The sequence below is a fragment of the Hyaena hyaena genome, unplaced genomic scaffold (assembly GCF_003009895.1).
Source record: "Hyaena hyaena isolate Hyena2069 unplaced genomic scaffold, ASM300989v1 scaffold_1590, whole genome shotgun sequence".
NCBI lineage: Eukaryota > Metazoa > Chordata > Mammalia > Carnivora > Hyaenidae > Hyaena > Hyaena hyaena.
In genome coordinates this window covers 152,846-171,539 of record NW_024082217.1, presented here as the reverse complement: position 1 = coordinate 171,539, position 18,694 = coordinate 152,846, and the positions used below count along the sequence as shown (strand labels likewise).

Sequence of the window (18,694 nt, the reverse complement as noted above, 5' to 3'; positions counted from 1 at the left end):
ATTGTTCTCATATCTTGCCCAAGATATAGATTCTTCAATGTTCAGATACACAAAAACTGTAAGATGGTTTCCCTTTCTCTTGAACTCCTAAGGCAAGTAAAGAACCATCTAAAAACACTTCCAGGATGGCAATGAGAAAGAACGAAATCTGCCCATTTGTAGCAACATGGATGGAACTCGAGGGTATTATGCTAAGTGAAATAAGTCAGGCAGAGAAAGACATACCATATGTTTTCACTCATATGTGGAACAGGAGAAACTTAACAGAGGACCATAGGGGCAGGGAAGGGGAAAAAATCATTAAGGAGAGGGAGGGAGGCAAACCATAAGAGACTCTTAAAAACAGAACAAACTGAGGGTTGACTGGGGCTGGGGGAGAGGGGAAATTGGGTGATGGGCATGGAGGAGGGCACTTGCTGGGATGAGCACTGGGTGTTATATGGAAACTGTTGTGTCCAAATCGCAAGTCCCAGAGACCTCCAAGGAGCCGGCACCGATGCAAGTACAAAAGGGTCTTTATTACAAGCTAGAGCAGGGGCTCACCAGCCTACCGGTGTCATGGCAGCAAGGTGAAGTGAAGAACAATAGCGAACAGGGTTTTTAAGGAGTAAGGGATGGGGGTGTTACAGTACATGTAGCATCATCACATAAGCACCAATTACAATTACAGCTTTGACCACTCAGTATCTGTGAGGTGTTCATTACTTTTGGTGGGACCCAATCATGACTTTTGAGAATCCTTTGAAAATGACCAATTATGAGGTGAGTTCAAAGGGCCCGCGTGGGGTTCAGGCAAGCAGTGAGAAATTGGCTAGTTTGTATCTACAGTTCCCAGCCTTGACTCAGACCATAGGAATGTTTCTTTTTACTTTTTGATTAGTTGAACTGAGGGCGGTCTGAGGATAGCTTTAGCCTTGAACAGTCTGAGACTTTTCCTGGGACTGGGACTGGGGCTACGTGCAGCTCGAGGTTTCTCTTAATGGAGGACTTAATTTTTGGTTCTTCAAAACCAACTTGACAATAAACTATATTTTTAAAAAATAAAAAATTTAAAAAATAAAAACACTTCCAGGGACATCTCCTGACTTATCTGGTAAAGCATGTGACTCTTGATCTCAGGGTCCTGAGTTCAAGCCCCACGTTGGGCATGGAGCCTTCTTAAAAAAGTGATAGGAAGGAAGGAAGGGAAAGAAAAGAAGGAAGGATAAAAAAATAAAAACACTCTTCCAGTGAGTGAAGTAATTGAGTTTGCAAACCGGTTAGGCCTGGGTTCCAACCTAGATTTGCATCTCATCTATACTGCTGATCAGGGTCAACCTAGCATAGGTAACTTATCTTCTTAGAATTTCAACTTCTTCATGTCTAAATAGAAGGAAAATACACAAGATGCAGAGTTGTGGGGATTAAATACGCTGTCAACTTACCTAAAAAGCCTAGCACAGAGTAGGTGCTCAGTGATTATCACCATCGCCATCCTTCACCTTCCTCACTGCTTATTCTAGTCGGTAATGTCTGTGACATCACTAGATTCTAAACATTGGGGGTAAGCACCCTTGCCTAATTGACCTTTATCTCTCCCTCCTTAAGCCTAAGAATGCACACTAATACAAGTCCTATTTTGCTCTCTTGACTCTTGCAGGTCCTAAAAATCTATTTCAAACTGTGTCCCCTTCTAGCGCCAGAAAAAGGAACTACAACCAAGGGGTGCAGCAGAGCAGCGGAGTCAAGTCTGCGCGTTTTAGAACCTTCCTTGCTCTTCCCATACGCGGGCGGAAGGACTCCTTTGCTCTTGCCTACTGCTAAAGCTACTAATAAAGTTTGATTTGAATAAATGAGCGTCCAGGACCGGCTCTCCTCGCAAGAGCTTCTTCCGCCCGTAAAGGATTTCAAGAGGTGGGGCGAAATGTGAGGGGCGGGACCGGATGTGAGGTCACTCTCCCCGAGGTGAAAGGTTAGCGGAAGTGCCCTTTCTTCCTTTCTGCTGTAGGCTCGGGAGGCTTGTGTCGGTGAGTAAAACGTTGTGGAGGATGTTCCAATCCGCTGCCATCCGCGGCCTGGGGGTCGAGTTGCGGGGTGGCGCCGGCCGCTTTCTGTTGCCTGGTCACTGGCGACTTCGTAGCTGTCCTGTCCTGTGATCAGGGGCCCGCGGGCGGCCTGGGCTGAGACCGTGAACGCCGCCTTGGTTTCCGGGCCCACATTCTCGGCTTGCGGGTTTCTGAACGGCCCCTTTTCCTTCCTCTGCAGAGATGGGCAAATTCATGAAACCCGGGAAGGTGGTGCTGGTCCTGGCCGGACGCTACTCCGGACGCAAGGCGGTCATCGTGAAGGTACCCGCCTCGCGAGCCTCTGCGCGCCTGCGTCCCGGGAACGGGGCTGGTGTCGGAGGGCCCGCAAGCGTGGAAGTCCAGAGCTAGCTTGGCATTGGAAACTGAGCGTAGCGGGTGGAAGTGAAAGCATAAGGGCTTTTGAGAGAGGAAGGTGCAAAATAAAAACAGATGGGAGTTGAATTGGGCGCCTAACATAGGATGGTTGTCTACTAAAGAGGCTTTAAAAAATAATAATGCTTTGGGGGGGAGGGGGGATGGGCATGGAGGAGGGCACTTTGGGGATGAGCACTGAGTGTTATGTAGAAACTAATTTGACAATAAACTATTTGTAAAAAAAAATAATAATAATAATAATAATGCTCAGCATTTATCGAACGCTCGCTTGGTGTCTGGCACTGCTTTCCAAGCGGTATCATGCCCGCTTCTTGAGGTAACCGTGAGGGAATCCTTTCTACTGCTGATATCTAGAGACGTTAAGTAATTCACCTGAAAGGAAACGTTAAGTGCTGTAGCTGGGATGCTGTAAAATGAGGAGAAACTGTTTCTAGTCGATGATCACTTGGCATATTCTAGCCCTTCACTCTGTCTTCTGCCTGCATTTTGTGGCCTCTTGTGGGATTTTCCTAAGCTCTGGCCACACACTTGCGTTTGGTTGTTGTGGGACCACTTGGGGCACCTGTGTTTCCCTTCCCCCATCCGTCTGGAGTTAGACCATCAACTAGCCGGGCAATTGTAGAAGAAGCTAAGAGATGTAAAGGCCTAAGAACCAGTGCTTGATAGAAAGCAAACACGCAGTAAATGCTAATAATTGTTATTTTTATTATCTCCCACAAGCCTTTCCAGATCCTTGTGGGAATGAATGTGACAGCCCTATTACTGTCTGGGCATCTAGCGTGGCACTCAGAAGGTCTGCTTTGCGCAGTTTTTCCAGTAGTGGGTCTCAGATTGGGAGCCGGGGTATTGATACCTGTCCTGCATTTAGCACAGCACCTTGAATAGGCCCTCAGTTAGTAACAATTGATTCCTGCCTGTTCAGAACATTGATGATGGCACCTCAGACCGTCCCTACAGCCATGCTCTGGTCGCTGGAATTGACCGCTATCCCCGCAAAGTGACAGCTGCCATGGGCAAGAAGAAAATCGCCAAAAGGTCAAAGATCAAGTCTTTTGTGAAAGTTTATAACTACAATCACCTCATGCCCACAAGGTGAGCCTATCAACAATGGTTATGAAAGTGACTTTCTTTTCGCCCCTCTCTGCCCTGCTGAATAAGGAGACAGCTTTCAACTTTGCAGCCATTCCAGTGTGGGGAAGAGACATTTACATGTACGACTTACAAAGTGGTCGTGGTTTCAAGTATTGCCTCATTTTATTTTTTTTAAGGTTTATTTTTTAAAATACTTTTTTATGTTTTTTTTTTTAATTGAGACAGAAACAAAGCATGGGTGGGGGAGGGGCAGAGAGAAAGGGAGACATGGAATCCAAAAGGGAGACATGACAGCTCTGAGCTGTCAGCACAGAGCCCAGTGTAGAGCTCGGACCCACGAACTGCAAGATCCTGACCTGAGCCAAAGTCGGATGCTCAACCAACTGAGCCACCCAGGCACCCCTCCAGTGTTGCCTCTTTAATTCATCATGGAGCTGTATTCTGTCATTTTCTGTGATGACTTCCCTGACTTGGCCGAGCAGGATTGAAAAATCTCTTCCAAGCTTGCTCTTGATCTATCTCCTCACCTGGAAATTCTAGATGTGTTGGGTAAAGATTGCTTCATTTGTTTGCAATCACGGTAAATACAGGCACAGAGTCTGACCTCCTCTCTTCCACTATTCCACTTTCAAGGATAATTTTTATAGGTTTTCAAAAATTGTTGATAAAGGAAAGCAAGCCTCCCCTCAACTAATTCCTCTCAGTTTTCAAGTCCCTAAGTTCCTGGCCTTTCACAGTATTGGGTGTCATTCACACTGTCTTGGTGTATAGGTTTTAAGGAAGTAAACATTTGAGAGTCTTGAATAATAATTGCCAAAACCCAGCAGTGTGTGCCTTACAGTTTGCTCCTGGGGACTGTGTGTTTACCCTTAATTTGTTGTGTTTTTTATTATTATTATTTTTGAGAGAGGGATAGAGACGGCATGAGCAGGGCAGGGTCAGAGAGAGAGGGAGACACAGAATCTGAAGCAGGCTCCAGGCTCTGAGCTGTCAGCACAGAGTCCGATGCGGGGCTGGAACCCATGAACCTTGAGATCATGACCTGAGCCAAAGCCGGATGCTTAACCAACTGAGCCACCCAGGCGCGTGCCCCCTCCTTAATTTGTTGTCTTAAAAGTTCTCAGGTGCTGGGAAACAATGAGACCTCAGTAACTAGTCACCCAGCTTTCGCATTCTCATAATGAGGCTGACTTCCCCGGGCACAACTTGAACACCACTAAATAAAATAGCTCCAAAATGAAAGCTGACCGACAACCATGGTTATAGTGAAGAAGATTTAATAAAATTGACAGTCCTTAGCCAAAAAAAAAAAAATAGTCACTGTGGAAAGTTGAGAATGAAATGTGAAGTATTTTAATGGCTTGAGTCTTTTTTTGTTGTCTTTGTTTTGACAGAGACAGGGAGTGAGTAGGGGAGGGGCAGAGAGGGAGACACAGAATCTGAGGCAGGCTCTAGGCTCTGAGCTGTCAGCACAGAGCCCGACGTGGGGCTCGAACCCACAGACTCTGACATCGTGACCTGAGCCGAAGTTGGATGCTTAACTGACTGAGCCAACCTGGCGCCCCTGCTTGAGTCTCTTTAAATTGGCAGTTTTTAAAAAGTATCATCAGGACTTTGGCACAGCTTTTGCGGATTGCTTGTGTAGAGACAGACCCTGCCACCCCAATGTCCCAGGAGTGCTTGGGCTGCGTGAAGGCCCTGGCCGCGTGTGGGCTGATCTTCCCTCCCCACTGTTGTCCCCAGGTACTCTGTGGATATCCCCTTGGACAAAACTGTCGTCAACAAGGATGTCTTCAGAGATCCTGCTCTTAAACGCAAGGCCCGGCGAGAGGCCAAGGTCAAGTTTGAGGAGAGGTAAATCGCTTTGGTAGTGGATGTTGCAGTATGGTACCCCTGTCCTTCATGAAGGGAATTTAGTTTCACTGTTCTCATTGGTGTCCTTTTTTTCTCTCTAGGTACAAGACCGGCAAGAACAAATGGTTCTTCCAGAAGTTGCGGTTTTAAATCTGTTTTGTTTCAGTCATTAAAAATACAAAAAAAAAAAAATCTTGTCTGCCTGTGGTGTGTATTATTAGACTAGGAAAAAAGAACATTCATATGAGACAGTGGGTGAGAGGAGAGGCTGTGGGAAAGTATATAAAATAATGCCTTTGTGAGACTTGGACTACTTCTCTCCTCCGCCTGATAATCCTTTAATCATCTACCCCTCAGTGGGTAGGCGTGAGCTACTGAATGGTTTCCCAAAAAAGACTCCTGATGTGTAGGTGCAGAGTTTAGCATCCTGGCTTCAACCTGTTCCCTTCCTAGAGAACCTGGGCCACTCTCCTCCCTGCCCCCTCCACTGTGAACACCCCCAGGCCACTCTCAGTGGGCACTCACCTCAGGTTCTCAGACCAACCACAAGGTACTGAAGTCCCACCCTGAGATGCAGTAGGTTAGTATTTCTAGCAGGTTGTCCGGTGACCCCGGTGCTGCCGTGATGAGGCCTGCACTAGAGAACAGCTCAGATGATCGGGGTGGGGACTAATGAAGGCCTGACCCCTAGTTCTAGGGTCATTCCTACTGAGATTAGAAGAGGTCCTCAAATGGCCTGACTAGCAGAGACCAGCAAGAAAAAGTGTGGTTCACGGGTCTTGGGCATAGGTAGGTCCCCACAGTGGCAGGAAAGGTATTTGGTCATTTTATTTGCCATTTTACGTTTCGTTGGACAGTCCGTGTGACCCTGTTTTACTGGTAAAATAGGCTCTCCATTTGAATTGGTTCTCTGTCACCAGTTGGAAGTAGGGTTCAAATGCCTATTTGCCAAGCCTTGTACTTGGCACGCAGCCACCTGGGATATAGGGGAAGAGACTGAGCGGGGCTGGGTCTATAAATTACTCTGGAACAATCATGAGTTAGATAATAGGAAACATTGTGCACTGAGTCCTGTGTACTTTCATTTGATTCCTCACCCACCATACTTACATGGAGCTTCTCTCTTCAGACCCCTCTGGCATGCGTGCTCAGTTCAAATGGAACTGAATTTAAACCCTGCCCCTAAAACTTCCCAAGTTCTTTCTACTCCACCTGCAAGGCTCAAGTTCAAATACTGTACCATCCAGGTTTGGATACATGCTTCCTAGGAGTAGGTCGTCAAGCAAGTTTCTGCCTCAGAAGTGTACAAGCTCATCTGTCAAATGGCAAAAATGGAACCAACTTTGTGGGGTTGTTTTAAAAGATTAAGTTAGTTCATGTAAAGCAGATCCAGTATTGGGCACAAACAGCTCCCAACAAAATGCTATCTTTCAGTACAGCTCTTGTGAATCTGGTGGAGAGGCTTTAACCCTCGTGGTTGCCTTTCTCATGCAATTAATTTTAACTAGTCTGTATGTGCCTGGCATCTTTCTAGGCTCCAGGGAAATAAGACAAAATTGTATCCACAGGCTTGTGCTGGGAATGAGTGGTAGATTGGGCCCCACATCTAGCCTCCCCTGAGGCCTCCTATCTGGGTAAAGTCAACTTCCGAGAGGAGAAAGGCTCCTCCCAGGGGTGGGGAAACCAGCTGGGGGCGTGTGAACATCTAACAGGCAGGGATTTTGGTGAAATGAAAGTGGAAGCAAAGAGCCTGCCGGGTCTACATCAGGAGTGTACTTCAGGTCCGGCTTAGAGGAGACTAAAGCCTGTCAGAAGGTACAAGCAAGAGTTTAGTCACTGGACACTGCCACTTTGTGCCCAGCTCTGAAGCCTCAGCTCTTGCCGCCCGGACCTCAGGCCCATGTCAGTGACCCATGATGCCGTAAGTGAGGAGGGGAGTGTTGGAGGGAAGGGGGAGAAGCAGAAGAGCATTCCTCTTGGCTGGAAATCTGCAGGTATCTCAGGGTCTGGTGGCCAAGCCCCTCCCTGCCCAGCTCTTAGACTTGCTGCAGGTCTGGGGAGAAGCACGGGTGGGATTACCCTAACCCACTGCCTCAAAGACTGTTCTGTAACCTGCACCTCAGGAGCGCGTGCATTCCGTGTGTGAACGTGCATTTTCCTGAGAGAGAATCCGTAGTTCTCATTAGATACTCGAAGGGTTCTAGGACCCAAAAAGTGTAAGACTTGTTCACACCCTTATCTCCTGAGATCTTCTTGCCCAACAGGCTTCCCCTCATATTTCATCTTAGAGTTGAACTAGATAGTCCCTCGCCTTATTGTTCATTTCAGCTGAACCTTAGGGCCCTCTTCCAGGCCACAGGGAGACATGTCCCTCCTCTGAGAGCTCAGCTTCCCACCATGTGCTGTGCTCCTCCCTTTCCTGACCTGTGAATAATCCTACTCTTGCTAGACGGAGCCTGGTCCCTGTCCAGCCTGTTCACTGATCCCTAGACATGCCAGCACTGTGCCTGGCATGCACTCAGCACTCAATAAACAGCCGCTGAATGAATGAAGCCCCTCCCCTCTCCAGTTTCTTCCGTTTCCCCCTTCCTGATACTACCCCATCTGTTATAAAGACTCAGATGTCTTGCTTGGGAATTTCTCACTAGCCCCTCACATGTAGTAAGAAAGATCACAGGCTCAGGGCCGGCTGAGTCGGTGGAGCATGCAACTCTTAATCCCAGGGTTGTAAATTTGAGCCCCATGTCGGGTGTAGAGATTACTTTAAAAAAAAAAAATCTTTAAAGAAGCACCTGAATGTCTCAGGCATAGTTGGTTAAGCGTCCAACTCTGGACTTCAGCTGAGGTCATGATCTCACGGTTCATGAGTTCAAGCCCTGCATCAGGCTCTGCACTGACAGGACAGAGCCTGCTTGGGATTCTCTCTCTCCCCACCTCTCTCTCTGCCCCTACCCCACAAATAAATAAATAAACTTTAAAATAAAATACAATCTTTTTTTAAATGTTTTATTTATTTCTGAGAGAGAAAATTTATTTCTGCATGAGCAGGGGAGGGTCAGAGAGAGAGGGAGACAAAGATTGTGAAGCAGGCTCCAGGCTCTGAGCTAGCTGTCAGCACAGAGCCCAATGCGGGACTCGAACCCAGGAGCCATGAGGTCATGACATGAGCTGAAGTCGGACGCTTAGACGACTGAGCTACCCAGGCACCCCGATAAAATGCAATCTTAAAAGAAAGATCACAGGCTCTAGAGCCTGCCTATATGATTGCAAATCCTGGTTCCTCCAATTGTGTAACCCTGGGCAGTTAGTTAGCTGCTCTAAAATGTATAGTCTAAGCTCCATTTCCTCATCTATACAATGGGAATGATGGTAACACTTTCTCATAGGAACACCTACCTGCAAGAATTAAAGCAGACACAGGCACCCGGCTGGCTCAGTCGGTATGGAGCATGCCGCTCTTGATCTCAGGGTCGTCTCAGGGCTGAAGCCCCATGTTGGGTGTAGAAACTACTTAAAAAAAAAAAAATTCAAGCAGATAATCTATAAATCAATACAGTAAAAACAGCATACTGGTTGGCACCTCCTAAATGTACAATATGTGTTTGTTATTCTCTCTTTTTAAAAATTTTTTAATGTTTATTCATTTTTGAGAGACAGAGCATGAGTGGGAGAGGGGCAGAGAGAGAGGGAGACACAGAATCCAAAGCAGGCTCCAGGCTCTGAGCTGTCAGCACAGAGCCTGACAAGGGGCTCAAACTCACAAACTGTGAGATCATGACCTGAACCGAAGTCAGACACTCAACTGACTGAGCCACCCAGGAGCCCCTTGTTATTCTTAATATTATTGCCAACCTTTCAGAACCTCAGTTCCCCAAGATTATCTTGATTTGCTTCCATTTCACTCCTACCCCTAAGATGGGTTCAGGAGACATTTTTTATGACTTTTTTTTTAGTTTATTAGTTTATTTTTATTTATTTTGAGAGAGAAAGAGAGGGCATACAAATGGGGGAGGAGGGCAGTCAGAGAGGGAGAGAGAATTCCAAGCAGGCCCCACACTTTCAGAGCAGAGTTCAATGTGGGGCTCGATCTCATGACCGTGAGATTATGACCTGAGCCAAAACAAGCAAGAGTCGGACACTTACCCAATTGAGCCCCCAGGCGCCCTTATGACTTTTTTTTAATGTTGATTTATTTTTGAGAGAAGAGTGTGGGGGGTGGGGAGCAGAGGACAGAAGATCTGAAGCAGACTCCCTGATGACAGCAGCGAGCTGACACGGGGCTCTAATCACAAACTGCGAGATCATCACCTGAGCCAAAGTCCAATGCTCAAGTGACTGAGCCACCCAGGCACCGCTCACAAAACTTTTTTTATTATTTTAACATTTATTTATTTTTGAGAGACAGAGTGCAATGGGGGAGGGGCAGAGAAAGAGGGAGATACAGAATATGAAGCAGGCTCCAGGCTCTGAGCTATCAGAACAGAGCCTGACACGGGGCTTGAACCCATGAACCATGAGATCTCGACCTGAGCTGAAGTCAGACATTTACCTGACTGAGCCACCCAGGTGCCCCAAACTTTTTTTTTAATGTTTTTATTTATTTCTAGGAGAGAGAGAGAGAGACAGCATGAGCAGGGGAGGGTCAGAGAGAGAGGGAGTAACAGACTCTGAAACAGGCTCCAGGCTCTGAGCCGGCAGTCAGCACAGAACCCGACGCGGGGCTCGAACCCACGAACCGCGAGATCATGACCTAAGCGAAAGTCGGACACTTAACCGACTAAGCCACCCAGGCGCCCCAACTTTTTTTTTTAATGTTTACTCATTTTTGAGAGAGAAAGAGCGTGAGCAGGGGAGGGGCAGAGAGAGAGGGAGACCTAGAATCTGAAGCAGGCTCCAGGCTCTGAGCTGTCAGCACAGAACCTGATGCGGGGCTTGAATCCACTAACTGTGAGATCGTGACCTGAGCCGAAGTCAGACGTTTAACCAACTGAGCCACCCAGGTGCCCCTGAAATGAAACTTTTTAAATCAACAGAATAGGGATCACACTTTCTGTACAGCTTTATATTTTGCTTTTTTAGCTTCTTTTGAGTATTTTTTCATATCGTTAAATGTTCTTCAATGTCTTCTAATTGCTACCTAATATGTTTATTTAGCTATTCCTCTATTTTTGGACATGTAGATTTATTTTTGTCTTTTTTGTGGGGGCTTTTTTTTTTTGGCTTTTTTCTTTTTTTTCTTTAAATTTTTTTTTTTTAATGTTTTATTTCTAGGAGAGAGAGAGAGACAGCGTGAGCAGGGGAGGGTCAGAGAGAGAGGGAGTCACAGATTGAAACAGGCTCCAGGCTCTGAGCCGGCAGTCAGCACAGAGCCCGACACGGGGCTCGAACCCACGAACCGCGAGATCATGACCTAAGTGAAAGTCGGACGCTTAACCGACTAAGCCACCCAGGCGCCCCTGGCTTTTTTCTTTTAATGTAAGCTCTACCCAACATGGGTCTGAGTCTCAGACCCTGAGATCAAGAGTCACATGCTCTCCTGACTGAGCCAGATGGGCACCTCTCTTGGGCTGAGTTTTGTTTGTTTGTTTTTTAATGTTTATTTTTGAGAGAGAGTGTGTGAGTGGGGAGGGTCAGAGAGAAAGGGGGACAGAGGATCCAAAGCAAGCTCTGTGCTGAAAGCAGAGAGCCCCAGTTTTGGGGCTTGAACTCATGAACAGTGAGATCAGGACCTGAGTCAAAGTTGGACGCTCAACCGAGACACCCCCAAGGTTACATTCTTAAAGCTCTGTCCCTCAAAGAGCTCTTCCTTCCTTTTGGCTTCTTCCATCACCACATGCTGCTCCAGCCCAGAGTCATTTCCACCAAGTCCTGTCCCTGAGCATGTGTGTCTTCATTGGCCTCAAGTTTGACTTGCTTTGGCCCATTAATTAACCCTGACAAACCTCAGGTTCCTCATGTATAAAATGAGGATTCCGAAAATAGAAAACATTTGACATAGCACTCATCGTGTCCCAGACACCATTGTTCCCAACAAAATTATAGGTGGAAATTGCTATTTTGTCCATTTTACAGATGAGGAAATCAGGGCACAGAGAGCTAAATAACTTGTTCATTGTCTTGCAGTACTAAAAGGAGCTGGATGTAAGCCTCCGAGGTTTGGCCCCAGAGTCTGTGTTCTTTTTTTTTTTTTTAATGTTTGTTTATTTTTGAGAGAAAGAGAGCCAGGAGGGGAAAGGCAGAGAGAGAGGAAGAGAGAATCCCAAGCAGGTTCCATGCCATCAGCACAGAACCCGATGTGGGGCTCGAACCCACAAACTGTGAGATGGTGACCTGAGCTGAAACTGAGTCGGATGCTTAACCGACTGAACCACCCAAGTGCCCCCAGCTTGTGTTGTTCACCGTTTTGCTGAACAGCCTCCCAATACCCTCTGATGGACATAGGCGGCAGGAGATATTATCTTATGGGGTGGTTAGGTTGTACATTTCCCAGGTAAGGCAGAAGAATGTCGGTGGTCAAAATTAACCTTAAATCATTAACTCACCCTGCAGTATCCAGAACTTATAGCCTCTCAATGAGCTCAATGTACAATGGATTCTGATTTTTTTCATTAAGCACCAGATGCACAATGGCTTGCATTTAGGAGACCATGTTATCATGTCACACAAATAGTAGCATGTATAGTTGAATTCATGTAAGTGACTACAGTCAGTCCGTGTTGTCCTTAAGAAGGTCCTAGAAGAGAGAAGTTTCCGTTGGGAGTTGGAGACAGGAGGAGGTTTTGTGATACTTAAATGAGATGGAGTCCAACTGTGCCGGGCACCTAGTGGGTCCCCAATAACCACTGGCTCTCTTCCCTGGCCTGCTGGGGCAGTGGATTCTACCAAATTCTTTTTTTTTTTTTAATTTTTAAAAATGTTTTATTTATTTTTGAGAGAGAGAGAGAGAGAGAGAGACGGCATGAACAGGGGAGGGTCACAGAGAGAGGGACACAGAATGTGAAGCAGGCTCCAGGCTCTGAGCTAGCTGTCAGCACAGAGCCCTACATGGGGCTCAAACCCTAAAAACCGTGAGATCATGACCTGAGCCGAAGTCGGATGCTTAACTGACTGAGCCACCCAGGTGCCCCTGATTCTACCAAATTCTTGACACCCAGGTCTACAACCTTGGCATTGTGTCTCCAGTTTGTCCATTCTGTCTCCTTAATATAAACACTCACAGTGTCCAGGGGCTTCATGAAATGTGCTCACCCATGCGTGCCCATTGCCAGGGTCCTGCTCAGCTTATCACATGAGGCGAAATTAGAACCTCCGAGTCTCACTCCCCAGTTCCCACTGCTCCAGCTCATCCTGCCATGGCTGCCAAGTTGCTCTCTTATATACCATGTCCACCACCTCGCCCCCCCTCAGAAATCTTCACTAGTTCTCCATCTCCTACTGGTAGTAGATCTGAACTCCCCTGCTCCAATGGTTCTTTTATTTATTTATTTTTTTAATGTTTTATTTATTTCTAGGAGAGAGAGAGACAGCGTGAGCAGGGGAGGGTCAGAGAGAGAGGGAGTCACAGACTCTGAAACAGGCTCCAGGCTCTGAGCTGGCAGTCAGCACACAGCCCGACGCGGGGCTCGAACCCACGAACCACGAGATCATGACCTAAGCGAAAGTCGGACGCTTAACTGACTAAGCCACCCAGGCGTCCCGCCAATGGTTCTTTTAAAAACTCGAGGACCGCTCAGGTCATGATCTCACAATTCATGGGATCAAACCCAGGAGTGGGGCTCTTCACTGATCGCATGGAGCCTGCTTGGGATTCTCTCTTCTCTCCCTCTCTCTTTCTGCCCTCCCCTGCTCATGCACCCGCACTCACACACACACACACACACACTCTCTCTCTCTCTCTCTCTCTCAAAATAAATAAACATTAAAAAAAGCCTCTATATTGGGGCACCTGGGTGGCTCATTCAGTTGAACGTCTGTCTTCCACTCAGGTCATGATCTCGCAGTCCATGAGTTTGAGGACCACGTCGGGCTCTGCTGACACCCAGAGCCTGGAGTCTTCTTTGGATCCTGTGTCTCCTTTCTCTCTGCTTCTCCCCAGCTTGCACTCTGTCTCTCTCTTTCTCTCTCAAAAATAAATAAACATTAAACATCTTTAACTCTATTTTTATTAAGCTACTTATTTATTATTTTTTAAAGTTTATTTATTTACTTTGAGAGAGAGAGAAAGAGCCAGCAAGGGAAGAGCAGAGAGAGGGAGAGACAGAATCCCAAGCAGGCTCGTGCTACCAGAGCAAAGCCTGGTGTGAGATCATGACCTGAGTCAAAATCAAGTCAGATGCTAAACTGACTGAGCCACACCGGTGCCCTTTTTTAAAGCTATTTTATTTTATTATTTTTTTAATTTTTAAAGTTTATTTATTCTGAGAGAGAGAATGCCAAGTGGGGGGAGAGAGAGAGAGAATTCCAAGCAGTCTGCACTGTCAGCATGGAGCCCAATGAGAGGCTTAAATCCATGAAACTGTTAGATCATAACCTGAGCCAAAACCGACAGTTTTTGGATGCTTAACCAACTGAGCCACCCAGACACCACCCCTAAAAGCTATTTTATTAAATAGCATTGCCAATTACTAGATTTTCAAACAATTATAAATAATTAGATCAAGAGTTAAAGCAGAAGTAAAAAGAATGAACTTAGGACTGAATCATTTTCTTTTTAAATTTACTTTTTCTTATGTTTTTTTAAATTGAGCCATCTCTTTCAAATAAAAATTTGGGTTTTTAATTTTCCTTAAAAATGGGAAGATATGGGGGGGCACCTGGGTGGCTTAGTCGGTTGAGCATCTGACTTTGGCTCAGGTCATGATCTGACGTTCATGAGTTTGAGCCCCACATCAGGCTCCCTGCTGTCAGCCTGTCAGTGCAGAGCCTGCTTCAGAGTCTCTGTCCCCCTCTCTCTGCCTCCTCCTGCTTGTACTCTCTCCCAAAATAAATAAATAAATATATATTTTTTTAATGGGAAGATACAGGGCACATGGCTGGCTCAGTTGGTAGAGCACTTGACTCATGATTTTGGGGTTAAGTTCAAGCCCTATGTTGGGCATAGAGCTTACTTTAAAAAAAAAAAAAAAAAAGGAAGATACAGGATCCAGAAACCACATTTCCATGTGAGAACATATTGGTTGGATGGAGTTCCTGGGTGGCTCAGTTGGTTAAGTGTCTGACTCTCGGTTTGGGCTCAGGTCATGATGTCATGGTTTGTGGGCTCGAGCCCCACACTGGCCTCCACTCTGCTGGTGCAGAGCCTGCTTCAGATTCTCTCTCTCTGCCCTTCCCCCCTCCTGCACATGCTCTTGCTCTCTCAAAATAAAGAAATAAACTTAAAAAAAAGAAAAGAAAATCTTGGTTAGAGCTGAGAAGTTGCCACTTTTTTTTTTAATTTTTTTAATGTTTTATTTATTTCTAGGAGAGAGAGACAGCATCAGTAGGGGAGGGTCAGAGAGAGGGGGAGATACAGACTCTGAAATAGGCTCCAGGCTCTGAGCTGGCAGTCAGCACAGAGCCCAACGCGGGGCTCGAACCCACGAACTGCGAGATCATGACCTAAGCGAAAGTCGGACGCTTAACCGACTAAGCCACCCAGGCGCCCCGAGAAGTTGCCACTTTAGTGGGGGCATGCTGTCTCCAGTTTGTGAGTCCCTAGCACTCCCTACGGTCTACACTGGCTCCCTGGACTCATTGATGTCATCTAACTGGCCCTTAAATGTACCTTATTTGTAGATGTATAAAGAACGAAGTACCTTTCTCACTACTCATAAACCAGCATTATTTGGTCAAGTCCTAGTTTTTCTCTGCTTAAAATAGAGTGAACTCATGCCAAATGTCTTCAATGCCCCGGGTAATATCCTCCCATTCTGTCATTAATTCACTCCATTCGTTCATTCAGTCATTCATTCAACACACATTTACTGAATGCCTGTTTTGTGCCAGGGACTCTGCTGAACACTGGGGTACAAAGATGACTAGGGCAGAGTCCCTCCTTCCCCAGTGAGCTCGCACTTCTCTGAGCTGACCTTATTTATCAGGCTTCCCAACCACAGAGTGAACTCTGCCAGCTAACATCCACTCCAACCCACAAACAAAGGTGCATTTATTCGTATCCCTGGTGTCATTCCCTGCCCATGTTGTCACTCTCTGCCTCTGGACTTGCTCCAAATCACACCCAGCCTGAAAGGCTGCTCGGTGCAGTGGAAAGAATGGCAGTCAAGGGACAAGCTGGGAGATGGGGGGTAAATTACTCCCCGACTCTGTGCTTGGTATCTTCACTGTAAAGCACAGATTAGCAGTCTGGAGTCAGACTACAGAGGACCAAATGACTTCACTTAACCTCTCTGAGCTTCAGTTTTGTCATCTGTAAAATAAGGATAAGAGGGAATTTATTTCACAGGGTGGTTTCAAGAACTGAGCCATATAAATGCCATAAAAAGCTTAGCACAGGGCGCCTACATGGCTCAGTTGGTTGAGCATCCGACTCTTGATTTACTCTTGATTCCAGCTCAGGTCACGATCCCAGGGTCGTAGGATCGAGCCCCGCGTTGGACTCTGCTGAGCATGGAGCCTGCTTGAGATTTCTCTCTTCCTCTTCCCATCTCCTGCGTGCTCTCTCTCGCTAAAAAAAAAAAGAGAGAGAAAAGAAAAAACTTTTTTAATTAAAGCTTAGCAGAGTAAGTGCGCAGTAAATATTATAGTAAGTGCTCAGTAAATGTTAGCTGGGACACTTGGGTGGCTCAGTCGGCTGAGCATCCAACTCCAGCTCCAGTAATGATCTCACCGTTCGTGGGCTCGAGCCTCACATCGGACTTTGCACTGACAGCATGGAGCCTGCTTTGGATTCTCTGTTTCTCTCTCTGCCCCTCCCTCGTTCATGCTCTCTCTCCCTCTCTTTCTCTCTCTCAAAAACAAACATTTTTTTAAAAAGTTAGCAAATAGTATGACATTTTGCCCCTCTAAGACCCCACTCCTCCCAGAGGCCTCCCTAGTTATGTTAAGCCCTATGCAACTGTCCCTCCTCCATACTCCTGATGTCCTCCACAGTCAGTCATGTGAGGGTACCCTGTCTTGGGTACTGTTTTGTACAGACCCGAGGGCCAGCCTCTTGTCCCCCCTGCCCTGTGCCAGTGGCCAGCACCCCATGGCAGGAGCTCAGTGTCTGTTAAATGCAAGCTCTGGAACGAAGTTAAACGCTTCTGGAACGAAGCAGCTGTGGCTGCTGGGAGGGCTCCCCCTGCCCCTCCCCCAGCTGAGATGAGGCTGAGTCCTGAGGAGAGTGGACCAGAGCCAGCCGGGGCAGGGGGAGGGGGTTGGGCTGTTCCGGAGCTGAGCATCAGCTGTGAGAGTCCAGAATCGGGTCTCTATTCCCTGAGCTCATTGTCTGGGAAGGCAGATGAATGTCTGGTCTTCCCCCCCCACCCCCAACAATAGACCCTCCGTGGCCTTCGGGAGGAGCAGGCCAGACTAAAGAGGAGGCTGCAGGAGCTGCAGCAGCGGAGGAGGGAACTCAAGGGCTTCTCCCATCCGGAGGACCAGGTACGCTGGGAGAGGGGTGTGGCGCGGTAGAAAACACTAGTTTCTCTCCTGGCTCTGCCACTTCTTGCTGCATGACCTCCAGCATGCTACTTGAACTCTGTGCACCTGTCTTCCCATCTTTAAAACGGAGCTACCAACCTCGCAGGCTTGTGAGGACAAACTAACGTCTTGCGTGGCGAGTGCTCCTACAGGCTTGACCTACGATCATCCACCCATTTATCCAGCTCTCCTTTCAACAAGTGTACTCATCCCCGGCATCAATCTCATGGAACACTTTCGTCCGAGGGGCGGTGGGGCCTCTCCCACCCTTGAAGGCTGCATCCGCCTCCCCTCCCCCACCTCCAGGTCCCATTCCCAGTGCCCTTGGTCCCCATGGTGTTCCGAGGACACACTCAGCAGGGCACAGAAGTGCCCAAGTCTTCAGTTTCCAAACTGCGGATCCGCTACCCTCTGCCTGGAGGCTCTGCTTTGGTCACCTTCGATGACCCCAAGGGTGAGCTCTCGCAGAGGCCCCTGGGAGGGAGGCTGGGAGGCTTCCCGGTACTGACCCTGCCTCCCCGACCCAGTGGCCCAGAGGGTGCTACGACAAAAGGAGCATAAGATCGACATCGATGAGTGCCGGCTGCGGGTGCAAGTCCAGTCCTTGGAGCTGCCCATGGTGACCACCATGCAGGTGACAGAACCACAGCGTCCTGGGGCATGCAGGGGGACATGCACTGGGGCACGGGGGCTGGGGGGGGGCTATACCTCTCCTTCCTGTCTGTCCCTAGGTGTCCAGACACATAAGCAGGAGGAGTGTGCTGGTCACTGGGTTTCCTGCAGGGCTCGGGCTGAGTGAGGAGGTGCTGCTGGACAAGCTGGAGATCTTCTTTGGCAAGACCAGCAACGGGGGTGGCGATGTGGAGAGTCGGAAGCTGCTGCCAGGGGGTGCCGTGCTGGGTTTCACTAAGAATGCAGGTAAGGGCCCTACCGACGAGATTGGGGCTGATGCATCAGGCCACGGGGGAGAAGAGCCCTGGATGCAGAGGTCCATCACTTTCCGTCCCCGCAGTGGCCCAGCACCTGTGCCAGACTGGCCAGTTTACAGTGCCACTGGGCACAAAAAGCTTCCGTTTGAGAATCTCTCCCTTCCTAAGTGGGGAGATCCAGAAGGCGGAGGTAAGTGGGAAGGTGAATTGGTGGCTGGGCCGGGAACCTGTCTGCCTGCCAGAAACTTGCCTAAGAAAGGATCAGAGTCCCCAGACTCCACTGCCTTCCCCATTAAGAGCCAGCCTCTCAGGGCTCCCGGCCCTTCCCAGAACCCTGGGGGCACTCCCTGCCCCCAGTCCCTGACTCCCATGAGCCCTGCCCGTCTCCTGGCTCCTGTTCCAGATCGTGTTCCGGCCAGTGGCCCAGTCAGTGCTGGTGCTCAACATTCCTGACATACTGGACGGCCCGGAGCTGCAGGACATCCTGGAGGTCTACTTCCAGAAGCCCTCCCATGGAGGTGGGGAGGTGGAGGCCCTGACAGCCGTGCCCCCGGGCCAGCGGGGCCTGGTGGTCTTCACCAGCACGGCGGGCTAAGAGCCTGCCCTTCTCATCCCCTCACCTGCACCCCTGCCAAGCCTCTCGAACCAGGCTGGAGGTGGGTGCACAGGTGTGAGAGAGGGCGCCATCAACAGCGGCTGGGATTATGGCTTGTGAAATGCGTCCCAAGAACAATAAAAGTGGTGTGACCATCTTCTCAT

The 18,694-nt window shown here is 48.1% G+C and overlaps 2 protein-coding genes across 2 annotated transcripts; both read left to right on the top strand.

Annotated features, from left to right (window-relative positions):
• Window positions 1-1,902: 1,902 nt before the first annotated feature.
• Window positions 1,903-5,565, top strand: RPL27 (ribosomal protein L27). The gene is made up of 5 exons (XM_039224282.1): window positions 1,903-2,006; window positions 2,245-2,327; window positions 3,364-3,533; window positions 5,277-5,387; window positions 5,489-5,565. The coding sequence occupies exons 2-5, from the start codon at window positions 2,247-2,249 to the stop codon at window positions 5,535-5,537; spliced, it is 411 nt and encodes a 136-aa protein (XP_039080213.1). The 5' UTR covers window positions 1,903-2,006; window positions 2,245-2,246; the 3' UTR covers window positions 5,538-5,565.
• A 1,526-nt stretch (window positions 5,566-7,091) lies between these two features.
• IFI35 (interferon induced protein 35) lies at window positions 7,092-18,687 on the top strand. Its single transcript, XM_039224274.1, has 7 exons — window positions 7,092-7,308; window positions 16,863-16,967; window positions 17,313-17,460; window positions 17,534-17,640; window positions 17,738-17,924; window positions 18,019-18,125; window positions 18,339-18,687. Exons 1-7 carry the CDS (start codon window positions 7,288-7,290, stop codon window positions 18,528-18,530), a joined length of 867 nt encoding a protein of 288 aa, XP_039080205.1. The 5' UTR covers window positions 7,092-7,287; the 3' UTR covers window positions 18,531-18,687.
• Window positions 18,688-18,694: the final 7 nt, after the last annotated feature.